General features: G+C 36.8%; 1 protein-coding gene across 1 annotated transcript; it reads right to left on the bottom strand.

Annotated features, from left to right (window-relative positions):
- Nucleotides 1-688: 688 nt before the first annotated feature.
- Nucleotides 689-7,238, bottom strand: LOC121994340. The gene is made up of 10 exons (XM_042548409.1): nucleotides 7,060-7,238; nucleotides 5,083-5,551; nucleotides 4,595-4,745; nucleotides 4,293-4,403; nucleotides 3,859-4,231; nucleotides 2,311-2,529; nucleotides 2,165-2,234; nucleotides 1,523-1,689; nucleotides 1,141-1,213; nucleotides 689-987 (listed from the first exon to the last, which is right to left on the bottom strand). Exons 1-10 carry the CDS (start codon nucleotides 7,222-7,224, stop codon nucleotides 827-829), a joined length of 1,959 nt encoding a protein of 652 aa, XP_042404343.1. The 5' UTR covers nucleotides 7,225-7,238; the 3' UTR covers nucleotides 689-826.
- Between the last annotated feature and the right edge of the window lie 7,135 nt (nucleotides 7,239-14,373).

Raw genomic sequence — 14,373 nt, 5'->3', positions numbered from 1 at the left:
GAGGAGAAAGAATGATAAAAGCTTGACAAAATACGCTACCTCTCCTTGCATCGATGAACAACACGTAAGTCGATTTCTAGGGTAACTCCAGAATTAGAGAAAACAGCACAAGATCTAAAAGTAACTGGTCACTTCCACCGGTTAAACAAGTCGCCCTGTCTACTTTAACAGAGATTTGGACGGAAGGATTGATTTGGGAAGACGTTCGAAAATTAGAGTACTAAACTTGGTCAATTGAAAAAATAAGGACGAAATTGGGACTACGTCAAATAATGAGGGACTAAATTAGGAATTAACCCGAAGTTTTATCTCTCCATATCAAATGTTATCTACATGTAGTCAAATCGGGATATTAAAAATATTTAAAATATATTTTAAAATATAATTTTATTAAAAGGGGCATTTTATTAAAATATATATTTTAAAAAAAATATTAGAAAAGCATTGTATTATTATGAGTGCCCAATAGTTTAAAGGATAATACCTTTGTTTAGTGAAATAGAAATCAAATTTTTATTAAAAAAATTCCTCACTGAGCAGTCGATTATAAACTGACCATGGTCGGCAATAATCTCAATCCACCCGCTCTCAACTAAAACCACTTTAACCATGTGTTCGATCGATAAGCTAGTAAACGTCTAATATCTGGTCGTCTTTACCATAGCAATTCCAGAAACTAACAAAATTGATCAATCTGACTCAACTTATTCCTATTTCATGTATTTTGTGCAAGCTCCAAATATTTTGATCAAAATCCAACTTTAAAGGTTATGTTTGTTTAGAGAGAACAATACCTAAACCAAAAGACCATGGGAGGAACTTGATTTCAACATTCAACAACATTTTGTTGATCTGCCATATTATGAAGTTTGGTCACCATGTTTGTAGCTGCAGATAATCGCGCTTCGTCAGGATTGCTCCTGAAATCACCAACAACGTTAGCTTCAAAATCAATTCCTCTCACTGACACAGTCGCTTGGAAACTTTCTGCAAAAGTGAGAAACAAATTACAACCAGAAATGAAGTAATGCACCAAATGAAAAGCTGCATAACGTGAAGCGTCTTGAGAAAATGTAAACGAGAGCAGCTTGTTAACCAATAAATTATTCTCTAATGAAAAGAGAACAGACATTAGCTTACCATTAACAATGGATGGAAACACAGCATACATTGGCATTATCCAGCCATTTTGAGAACAAATGTCGTTCAATTCCTGCAAAAGCCAAAATCACACATGAGTCGAGCACAAATAGCATAGAAAAATGAGATGGACAGATACCTACGAGAGGGTAACATTGTTCAATTCATTTATACTTTGAATGTAGAGAAGTTGATATCTAAGAACAGGTTACTGGATAGATACAGAAAATAAACAAATAGTTCTAGCTTTCATGAAAGAAACGAACAAAAAAAAATATCCAAGATTTCGCTAAAAAGTTTTTTTTTTTCAGTTCATCATTACCACATTAAGCTTGGCCATACAAAAAAAGGATGAAAGCTACAGTCATCAAATATAACTTGCCTGACAAGAATTTTTTGACCTGAGAATTGCTTCCGAAAATCTCCTAATTCTGATCTCTTGCTGTTTGTTCTTATCTTCAGAAGGTAAGGATGTAGATGTAGATGTGTGCATTTGGCTCGAGCACAAAGTGTTACAGGCATGAATCGCTGATTCATCGTTTGATTTCCCTTGAAAAAAATGATAAACATACAATAAAGTATATTATGCAATAGAAACTGCTTGCATTTTTGAAACTTTGTCATAACACTAACACTGAAGCAAATGACTAGAGCATAAATTCAAATTTGAAACAACACGGATGTCTTATGGATGTAGCTAGAGAGTTGATGGTTATTATGTTATAGTCGGAAAGAGCATAGTTCAGTTCTAGCCCGTGCATTTACAAATTGCTACTAATAAAAAATATTTATTTCATATTTTGCAGTAGTTGGGAATGATAACTAACAAACTTTTTACTTCCTCCTATATGACCATCAAAGTAAATGGCGAAAGGATTTTTTTTTTTTTTAATTTCTTTCCATTCAAGTAAACAAATTGATAGGAGAGGAAACAAACTTATTTTTTTTATTCAGTTTCCCTTCACTTAGTAAACAAAATTTGGTCACAGGATGGATATTAGGTATATTCAATAAAACAAATTACCAACTAGAATTGCTTGTATTGCCATCTCACACTGAGCAAGTTCACCACCCATATATTGATGTTCTTGAACCTATCAGACAGAGAATTTTTTTAATAATTATAAAAAAAGAAATCAAATTATGTTCAGAAAAAGAAACAGTTTTTACCAAATCATCTCGTCTTTTCTGAAGAATGTTCAAGCAAACATGCAAATGCTCTTGTTTCACGACAGGCTTAAATTCATCAGGATTTTCAGTTGTATGCTGAACTGGTACAAGAGACACATCAATTGCATTTTGAAAAGGCTTTGAAGCATTTTTCATGCTAGAGATCTCTCCAGAATCTCCTCCTTTACGTGACTTTTTTATCATATTCATTCCATCTACCTATAAAAGGCAGCAATGATTTCAATGATGGAGTTAGAAAGATGAAACAACAACAGCAACTAAGGGGGCGTTTGGTTCTTTCCTAGGAATAGGAATCGGAATGGGAATCATTGTATTGTGGAATGGGAATGGGTATGAGCATGGATATCACTCTTAAAAGTAATGTTTGGTTAGTTGTATATCTTTTATCGGAATAAATCAAAGTTTCCTTTTTTACCCTTAAAGGAAACTAAGAGAAAAAATTAGATGTGAAAGAAAGATGAATGTGCGAGAAAAATATGATGAAAGAAAATGATGAGAGAGAAAGTATTATGAGAGAGAAAGTGTGATAAGAAAGAATGAAGAGAGAGAAAGTGTGATGAGAGAAAATGAAAAAAGAGAGTATGATTGGAGTATGATGAGAGAAAATATAATGTGAGAAAAAGTATGATAGGAGAGGATGAAGAGAGAGAAAATATAGTGAGAAAAAATGAGGAGAGAGAGTGTGATGAGAGAAATTGAGAAGAGAGAAAGTATGGTGAGAGAAAAAGAGAACAATGAATATGATGGGAGAGATTGATGAGAGAGAAAGTACGATGAGAGAGAAAGTGTGTTGAGGAAAAAAGGAGTAAGTGTGATAAGAGAGATTGAGGAGAAAGAAAGTATGATGAGAGAGAAAGTGTGATGAGAGAGAAAGTGTGTTGAGGAAAAAAGGAGGAAGTGTGATAAGAGAGATTGAGGAGAGAGAAAGTGTGATAAGAAAAAAGAGAGTGTGATGGGAGAGATTGAGGAGAGGGAAAGTGTGATGAGGGAAAAAAGAAGGAAGAGAGTGTGATGGAAGAGATTGAGGAGAGAGAAAGTATGATAAGAGAGAAAGTGTAATGAGAAAAAAGAGGAAAGACAGTGTGATAGGAGAGATTAAGAAGAGAGAAAGTGTGTGATAAAATGATGAGAGAGAAACTATGATGAGAGAGAAAATATAATGAGAGAGAATAAGGAGAGATAAGTGATATGAAAGAAAAAATAAATAAATATATTTTGATATTTGATATTAATGGAGAAAATTTTAGTTTTAAGTAAAGGTTATTTTTGGAATAAGGGAATATTTTGATTGATGAAAATAGGGTAATGACTCATTGAAGGGGAGGTACATGGGAATGAGTTATTACCCAATTTCAAGGATTAATTCCCTTATTTGTATTCCTATTCCTATAATCCAAACATTAACAATGGGAATCAATGATTCCTATTCCCATTCCACACTCCTATTACCCTAAACCAAACGCCCCCTAAGTCTTATTCCACTAGTTAGAGTCAATTATATGATCCTCCCACGCCAAGAAACATTACCATGTCATGGTAACCGACATTAGCGCCATTAGAAGAATAGAAGATGTCACTTCCACGCTTATTCAAACATGGTGGCTGCAATTGGGCAGCAGATGAGTTGTTCCCCATCTTCCAACTATCAGAGACTGTAAATGCTGATTCTTTCAAAGATTTGCTAATTGTACAGGTATTCACATCTGATTTTCCTGTCCTGTTCATGTTCTCCTTTATGGCAGATTTTCCTTCTGCTGTCTCATCTCTTGACATTGGCAACAGGTAAGATTTGTTTAGCCGATGATCTACTATGGTAACTGATCTTGGTGACTCCGATAAATCATGCACATCTGTTGGGTGCTTGGCTGGGAAATTTAAAGGAGCAGAATGTGGTGCTACTCTGTTGTAAAAAGATGATATTATCAAAAAGTTGAGCAACTAGGATGGATAAATTTACTTGCCTGGACAGCCACTCTAACAGTTTATCAACATATGGCAACAAATGGTAGTACTCCACGACAGAAGTGACTTCAGGGGGGGTTGAGCCAGTTCTGAAGAGAGGCCCTCTCAAGCTGTAAATTCAATTGATATTATCATTAAAGTTGGATAGCAAAGAATAGTTCAATCAAACCATATTCAAAACTTCTAAATTGTCATTTTTTGCTTGTGAGAAAGGGAAAAAAAATAAAACCAAACTATAAATAACGAAATCATAAACGCCTAACAGTTAGATATAAACTTTCATTGTTATTGTGGTAAAGACCTGTTTAGCACATCTTTTATAGGAAATTCCATAAGTGCTCCACTAATAACCTCTGGAGTCTCCATTATATATAGCACAGTCATTGTCTTCTCGTCGCTTAGTGAATATACTAGATGATTTTCTAGAACAGATAATTTGGAGCAGCAATCACCTGTTCAATAGTAAGAAAAGTTACTTTCAAAATGACAATGTACATAAACAACAAAACTATTGGTTAAATTTCTTTGATAGTTGAGGCAACAATAGTAGGGTAGGAATATTAGATGGATACACAAATCTATCTGAACAGATTAGCAAATATGGCAATGTTAACTTCAATGTTTCTTGCTGACGAAAAGAATATACCATAAGACAAACTAACCAGCATCATTAGCCTCTAAAATTGAGCAAAACATGGAAACTGTACAAGTACGACAAGATGCACAATTCAATTGCCTTAAAATAAAAACTATTTCACAATATATTCTGAATTAAGGAAACATTAGCACCTGGTTTTTGCTGCACAGCAGAAAATGCAAGCTTCTTAAGTGAAACATCATTTTTCAATGATTCAAAGGATTTGCTCGTATTAACAATTGGTTTGTCTAGTCTCTTCTCTGGCAAAGACTTGATTCCTTGAGTTATAGAACCAAACTCAAGATAACAATTTGCATGGTTAGCATCTACAAGAAGTACAGCAACCTTGGAAACTGGCCATCCTTCCATGTCTGGAGAATTCTCTGATGCATCTAAAGTAGCAGCAATATCGCATGCAGTCATAATCTCCTTTTCCAAGATAGAGAGCTGTCTGTCTGAATCTAATGGATGTTCCACATTTTTGTGCGTGAATTTCATAAAACTAAGAAGACTTCGTTTGCTCATAGTTGCTTGTTTACAGAATGATCTAAAATCAAGAAACTCGAGCTGCGGAAATTGCTTCCTGTGGTAGTAATTATAGAGGAGGACAACAGAGTGCATCTGCATCATTATTTACAGAAGAATAAAATAATCAAGACAATTTCCAAGTGATAAATTATGGTATACAAACAAAAATGTTATAAAAAAAAATATTTTTTTAAAATAAGCCAGTCTATGAAACATTGTTAGATCAGCAATTTATCAAATTATATGGTATACAAACAAAAATATTATACAAAAACAACTAGTGATTTTTTTAAATAAGCCAGTCTATGAAACATTGTTAGATCAACAATTATTTTATAAGCACTCTACTAAAAAGTCTTAATGACTTTAAAAATCTCAAATTTATATCAAATTAATATTGTTCTACTTTTGATGACCCCTAGATATATTCATATTTTATTTTAAAAAAATGAACCTTTTAAATTCGTCAATAAATTTTAACCAAAAGATACCTCTAATTTACTTCAGAACAGCACTAATAAATTTGTTTCACTATTTTAATAGTGTACATTGTGGCAAAAAGACGAATACGCTCACCCCCAACGACTCTAATTTACTTCAGAACAACACTAATAAATTTGTTTCACTATTTTAATAGTGTACATGCTAAAACTTTAGGTTAAAGAAACACCATCAATGAGTTTTGATAGACCTAGATTATGTTAAGCTAGCTTTGGTCTGATCTACACACCCAGCTTAGTGGTGATAGCTCATTCCACTACTCGAGCCCAGTCTTTTTTTTTTTTTAATTACAAATTAAAAAAATAAAAATTATTAAAAATATGAAATTTGGAGCGATGGCGCTCCTGTTTGACGACGGATTGTTGCTCCTCATCTGAAGCCGAGGTCAGCTGGCAAAACCCCCACGGGAGCGGCCGGAGCTCCTTGTTCCGCCGTGAGGGGAGGGGACGGGAGGAAGAAGAAGAAGACATTGTGGCAAAGGCGAAACGCCCCCTGCCGTACCCGACCCAAGGCCATCACGAGGGAGGTAAATCGCAGCATCCGAGCGAGCAGGAAGAAGAAGAAGACATGATGCTACGGGAGAGAGCAAATCGCCGAGCCCAGAGTTGAGAGTTGGTTCGATTTCAACATTTTGGCCTCATGCTGAGTTTGTCTAGTAGAGCGTGAAGTGCGAACTAGAAATGGAATGGAATTTTCTAGGGCTTTGTTTACAGGGAGAGAGAGAGAGAGAGGAGGCAATGAGGGGGATATGAGAGGAGGGTGTGGATTCCTCTACTTCGGCGACGATACGGCGACCACGAGTAACGACGAGGACTCGATGCAGAGACTACGACGCCCTCCGCCGCAGTTGGAGCCCGAACGAGGGCTCGAGCTAGCCCTCCCTAGCAACCCGAGTTCATTCCTTCCCTTGTCTCGTGGCGGCTGCGCACCCGGCCGACGGTCCTCCTAAACCCTATCCCTGCACTCTCACCCGCATCCAGTGGTCCGGAGCGTCGCTCCAAGCCCGTCAATCTCAGCACCACCTCCCGCCCGTGCTTACTCGCACTGGCTCTCCACAACTATCAGCAGATGAGATTGAGAGAGAGAGAGAGAGAGCATGCCTGTTTGGCGACGGCGAGCTGTTCATCCTCGGCGGGAGAGTATTGCGGGGAAGTACTAGCAGGGAGGAGAGGGTCGACGAGGAGGTCGATGAGTGCTTGCACGGCATCCGCCATGGGCATCGGAGCCTCTAGCCGATCCGGATCTGCTCGCCAGTTCGCCATCATTATCTTGCAAGCCACGAGGGATCTGAAGAAGAAGGGGAGAAAAGGGAGTGGAAGAAGAAACTATTTAAGGTAAGAGTTGGTGGTTTTTCAAAGTAGACTTACAAGATTGTAGAATAAGACAAAAAAAAAAACAAAAAAAAGGCGCCAAGAATACTAATTTAAAATCTTCCATTTCTGAGCTTATGAAAAGATTTTTTTAAAAAAATATTTATTTTTTATTTATTTAACGGATAGATAAATTTATAAGTTCATCAATTTTTTAATAATTTTTCATGGATGAAAATGAGAAAAAAAAATTTTACTCCTACTTCAAGACCTAGAACCCACAGACCTATCAACGAGTAATATACTAAAGACCTCTTCTGGAACCGCAGAAAGAGAGGACTAAGTATAATAAAAAGAATAGGAAAAGTGTAACAAGCTACACTTTTCTTTAAGCAATAATTAAGTACAGAAGGAAACTTCGTTACCCAACACTTGTAGTTTTAACGGATCAAGCTCGGTGTTGGACGGTTTCTCAACGATAGTTGGGTACATTAGTGTCGCAGTAGAGCAATAGCATGAAGTTGAAGCAGTCAGAACGTCGAATGAACATGTAGAAGAATTGTATTCAAAGCTTTGGTTGAATAGCCCTTTTAAATGGGATGGAAGGCGCCTTCAACACCATTGAAGGTGCCTTCAATACCAACTCTTATCCCCCTAAAATTGGCTCTTATTGTCGTCGAGGTCTTCTACGTTATCTAACTGAAGGCGTCTTCCAAGCTCTCGAAGGTGTCTTCCATAGCCTTGCTCAAGGCACCTTCCTTCACATGGAAGACACCTCAGGTACTGTTCACCCGAGGTATTTTGTACTTCTTTCGCTCTGCAAAATGGGTTAGTCCAACAGAATATAGTATACCCTGCAAGACGAAGTTAGCACAATAAAAATAAGTAGTTTAGTAATTAGATTCTGTCTCTCTGAGATCAGGATCTAGTCGGAGTCTTAATTTAGGTTTCTGAAATAAAATTAGAAATGCGCCTAAAGTCCTCAAATGAGACTCGTCATCACTGGAACACTCTCCTCCAGTGCCTATCTCCACTTATCTGCCAAACATATGGTCCTTCAGACCTGTTTAGTCATTCTCCGGCCTTGCTTAGTATTTGATTAAGCTGATCTATTAAGACTTATTTGCAGCACTGAGTTAGCATAATAGATATAAAATAGTAAAGACAATAATGTTAGCATTATTAATAATTCGTTGGTCCTATCGACCGCGTGTGTCGACAGGAAACCAGTCAGTCACACATACTTAGAACTTGCTCCTCCAAGACTTCTCATTACCTAGGGTTAACTTCTCATAGGGTTCCCCAGCGTCACACATTAGGACTTCCATTGCCTAGCTTCACTCACCAGGACTTCCACCACTTAGCTTCACCCACTAGGGTTCAACTTCACTCACAAAGACTTCCATCACCTAGCTTCGTCATTATGAACCGACTTTACTCACCAGGACTGACAAATATGAAAGTATGTAGGGAGAAAAGCTATATTAATTCTGTATATATCAAACAATAGTCAATTACAAGAATATATACAACTTCTCAATACCTAAAATAAGGAAACTAAGACATAACTTAATATGAATTAATTACATAGAATATATTTAGGAAATCACATTTAATTAAATTGATTTGGTGAATCAATTAGAATCATTTCTTTAATACTCCCCCTCAAGTTGGAGTGTGGATGTCAAGAATGCCCAGCTTGTGAACAAGTGTGCGAAATGGAGATTCACCCAATGCCTTGGTGAATATGTCTGCGATCTGGTTTTCACTTGGCACATAAGCAGTCTTAATTTCTCCTTTTTCGATTCACTCACGGACAATGTGGCAGTCTATCTTAATGTGTTTTATCCTTTCATGAAAAATCAGATTGGCAGCGATATGCATAGCTGCTTAATTATCACAATATAAAAGTACTGGCTGTTGATGATTACTGTCCAAATCTCGTAATAAGTACCTTAGCCAAGTTACTTCGCAAGTAGTGGAAGCCATGAATCTATATTCCGCCTCAGCTGAAGACTTAGACGTAGTGACTTGTTTCTTACTTTTCCATGAGATAAGAGTTTTTCCATGAAAAATACAATAACCAGTGACTGATCGCCGTGTAGAAATGTCTCCACCCCAGTCTGCATCGCAGAACCCGACCAGACTTAAATCACCTCTAGAAGGAAAAAATAATCCTTGTCCTGGTGTACCTTTTAAATATCGAAGCAATCGATGAACTGCATCAAGATGAGGTTGTCAAGGTTCTTGCATAAATTGACTAAGAGTATTGACTGGAAATGAAATTTCTGGTCTTGTGATGATTAAGTAGATCAACTTTCCTATCAATCGTCGATAATGCATCGGATCTTTGAGTAAGTTGTCATTATTTGAGGCGAGCTTCAAGGATTGATCCATGGGAAACTTAGCAGGTTTTGCACCAACCAATCCTGCTTCTTGAAGAAGATCGAGTGTGTATTTGTGTTGGTTGATGGAAATGCCATTTTATAACAAGTTACTTCAATTCCAAGGAAATATTTTAACATTCCAAGGTTCTTCAATTTAAAGCAAGTTGCAAGAAAAGCTTTCACATTGTTGATGGCCTTTTGATCATTCCTTGCTATAATCATATCATCAACATACAACAAGATGATTGTAAAAGAATTTCTACACACCTGTGTGAAGAGTGAGTAATCAATCGTGATTGTTGGAAACCAAACTTGGTAATGGCAGAAAAAACTTTTGAAACCATGATCTTGACGCTTGTTTTAATCCGTAAAGGGATTTATGAAGTCGACATACAAGTGACTCCCCCTGTCGACGGAAACTAGGGAGTGGTTGCATATAGACTTCTTCCACAAGGTCGCCATGTAAAAATACATTTTGAACATCCATTTGGTGAAGGGCCCAACCACGAACAGATGCAATAGCTAGTATGCATCGAAGAGTGGTGAGTTTTGCAATTGAAGCAAATGTTTCATTGTAATCAATACCTTCTCCTTGGGTGTATCCTTTGGCAACCAGACGAGCTTTATATTTTTCAACAGTACCATTAGAGTTGTACTTGATCTTGTATACCCATTTGCATCCAATGGGGCGATGTCCTGTGGGAAGAGAAACAAGGGACCAAGTCTTATTTGCTTCTAGTGCAGAAATTTCAGCATTCATCGCTTCAATCCATTTTTGGTCTTTACAGGCCTGCTCATATGTTTCTAGCTCGACCAAGTGAGAAACATTATAGATGAAAGTACGGTGTGACGGAGAAAGATTACAATATGACACATACCTTGATAATGGGTGTTGAGTGCTGGATTTAACCAGAAGAGACGAGGTAGTGACTGGCAGAGTATGGTTGACTTGATAATCTCGAAGGTGGGATGGTGTGCGACTAGGTCTAGTAGATCTCCGGAGTAGTGATTCTGGCTGTAGAGAAATTTCATTCAGTTGATGTGGTTGTTCTTGTGTGTTCAGGTTGTGTGTAGGCATGTTATTGGATTGGAGGTCAATGTGGCTATGAGTAGGATTATTGATATCTTGTGTAGGTTGAGTTATTAAAGGTATCTCTATGTCGTTATCGGCAGACTTTGGCAAAACTGGCATATCGTCTTGTGTGTTCGGGTTGTGTGTAGGCATGTTATTGGGTTGGAGGTCAATGTGGCTATGAGTAGGATTATTGATATCTTGTGTAGGTTGAGTGATTAAAGGTATCTCTATGTCGTTATCGGTAGGCTTTGGCAAAACTGGCATATCGTCTTGGTCATCATATGACGTGGTTGAGTATGGAAAAATATTTTCATAAAATATGACATCTCGAGAAGTAATCATTTTTTTGTCAGCCAAATCATAGAGAAGATATCCTTTTTGCCCTGGTAGATACCTAAGAAAAATACAACGTCGTGAACGAGCATCGAATTTATGAGTGGGTTGTAGATTTGTGGCAAAACAAAGACAACTATAGACCCGTAAGTGGGAATAAGAGGGTATTTTATTATGCAATTTTTCATATGGTGTTTTATTTGATAAAAGTGGTGTGGGTAAACGATTAACAAGATAACATGCTGATTTAATGTGTTCCCCCAAAAATTTCAAAGGAAGATTGGCTTGAAAGTGAATGACACGAGCTACATTTAAGAGATGACGATGTTTACGTTCAACTACTCCATTATGTTGGGGTGTGCAAGTACAGGATCAATGAAAATTGGTGGCATTGCCATCAAATAAGGTTTGCAAAGAAAGAAATTCTAGCCTATTATCAGATCTTAATGTTTTGACTTGGCGATTATGTTGTGTTTTGACCCAAGAGAAAAAATTCTTGATAATTGATTGAACTTCAGACTTTTGACACATGAGATGAACCCAGGTATAACGAGAATAATCATCAACAATTGTCAAAAAATATTTTGCTCCATAATAAGAGTGGATTCTATGGGGTCCCCAAATATCATAATGTATTAGATCAAAAGGTTCATGACTGGAAATATTACTAATGGAAAAAGGTAAATGAGACTATTTTACTAAATGACAAATATCACAAACATTGCTTGATTCTAAAGAAATATCTGGAATAGTTTTAGATAATGACCAGAGTAGATGAATGGAGGGATGCCCAAGACGTTTATGCAGAGGTTGGATTTATGGTTGATGGTGCTGCAAAGGTGAGGTATCAGCTTCACTGTAAATTAATACAAGTCATTACTCTGTTTGCCTAACCCAATCGTATTCTTCGTAGTTAAATCCTGCATTACACAATAATCAAGGTAAAATGTCACTTTACAACCCAGAGCTTGTGTAAGTTTGCTAATCGAAAGCAAGTTTAACTTGAATTTTGGAACATAGAGTACATTCTCAACAATCATATTGTTGCTTAATTTCTTAGACCCGATAGATTTTATCTCTGCATGTCCTCCATTTGATAGTTCCACAACAACATGTTTAGAGAATAATTTAATTGCAGTAGGTGGAGTATTACATACATGATCAGTAGCACCACTGTCCAAAATCCATGTATTATTTGCATAAATAGAATCGATACCTGAGGTATTGATAAGAGGTTCAGTATTATCGATGTCTTTGCGAAGAAAGGTCATAATCTGATCATATTCTTTTGACGTCAACTACTTGGTTTCACTCCTCTCCATATTGGGAACAACAGATGAATTTATAGATTTGTTGCTTTCCGTTTAATGTCTTTGCCATGATATCTGTGCCCCGGAGGAAAACCATGAATATAGAAGCAACAATCGATGGTATGCCCATCCATTTCACAGTTGGTACAGTAGAGCCTTTTGTTGCTCGTCGAACGGTGAGATTCTGCCTCGATGACTCGTCGAGAACCAATTCGATTTTGTGTCTTGGGTTGTGCAAAATTCACAACATGTCCAAAATTATTTCTGTTGGCCGCCACGTCACTTTGTCTCTCATGTTGTAAATAAGTGCATGGACCTTCCGGGTGTCGGAAAGAGAATTCATTAAAAGTATGGATCCTCGAATAATGGAAAAAGAATCATTAAAACTCATAAGTAATTGCATGACTCGTTCTTTTTCTTCTCTTTCAGCGAAGCCCTTGAGACCACCACAAATGCAAGTAATTGGGTCGTGGTATGAAGATAGTTCATCCCAAAGAGCTTTTATCTTGGTATAGTAGATTGACACAGATTGGTGTCCTTGTCGAAGTTTCATAATTTCTTGACGAATTTTAAAAATCCAAGTATCGTTCCCTTGCGAAAATCTATCTTGTAAATCATTCCACACATCGATTGTGGATTCTGTATAGATAATACTACTTGCAATGTTAGAATCAATAGAGTTAAGAATCCATGAAAGTACCATGTGATTACAACGCTCCCATGTTTGAAATGTATCATGATTTTCTTCCGACCTCTTGATTGTCCCGTTGATGAAATCAATTTTGTTCTTTGCACTTAATTAAGGCAATGAGCATCGCGCGACTCCATTGCCCATAATTATTTCCTTCGAGTGGTTTGGAGACGAGAATCAAACTGGGGTGGTCGGAATGATGCAAAGAGAGAGGATCTGATTGGTTGACTCCCTTCTCCTTCGAGCTTTCTCCCATTTTTGTAGCGAAAGTGTATTGTTTTCAGAAACTTGGCTCTGATACCATGAAAAACATGAAAGTATGTAGGGAGAAAACTATATTAATTCTATATATATCGAACAATAGTCAATTACAAGAATATATACAACTTCTCAAGACATAAAATAAGGAAACTAAGACCTAATTTAATATGAATTAATTACATAGAATATATTTAGGAAATCACATTTAATTAAATTGATTTGGTCAATCAATCAGAATCATTTTATCAATCAATTAGAATCATTTCTTTAATAAGGACTTCCACTACCTAACTTCACTCACTAGGGTCTGACTTTACTCATCAGGACTTCCACCACCTAGTTTCACTCATTAGGATCCGACTTCACTCATCAGAACTTCTACTACCTAGCTTCACTCACTAAAGTCTGACTTCACTCACCAGAACTTCCACTACCTAACTTTCACTCACTAGGGGTTGGCTTAAGTCACCAAGTATTCCCCTTGTCTAAGAAAGTTAAGACTTTTCCTTGCTAGTCAAAACATCAAGTCCTGCTTGGATTATCCCTTGGTCAAATTGAATAGATTTAGGTATATTATCAAATATTGAAATCCCAGAGGTCGATTGCACCGAAACATACAACACATATACTTAATTAAACAAGAAAAAGACATAAACATATTGTAGAATATGGAAATGATTAAATTCATAATTCATATATCAACATCACATCACAATTACTTCATTTATCCTAAAATATGAATAATCTACTCTATAGCAAAAGAAATATAACTACAAGTCATAGAAAATAGCAATTTACAACTCAAATCGAAAATAAAAGAGAAGTAAAAGTTTAGCAAGATGTTGTCGATGTCTTTGGATGAAATCTTAGCTCGGATGGTGGGTGGATCGTCGAAATTTCCCTCAAAAATAGATCTTGTGAGTTTGCTTGAAGGGAAAACCCTTCTCCTCTTGAAAAGGAGATTTTCTTCCCCTTTTATAGGTCCCCACACATACCCTAAATGATGCGACACGGTTGTGCCTTTTTGGCATGACTGTGTTGTGTTAG

This window comes from Zingiber officinale, chromosome 6A, assembly GCF_018446385.1.
Source record: "Zingiber officinale cultivar Zhangliang chromosome 6A, Zo_v1.1, whole genome shotgun sequence".
Lineage (NCBI taxonomy): Eukaryota > Viridiplantae > Streptophyta > Magnoliopsida > Zingiberales > Zingiberaceae > Zingiber > Zingiber officinale.
This window is presented reverse-complemented; position numbering and strand designations above follow the sequence as displayed.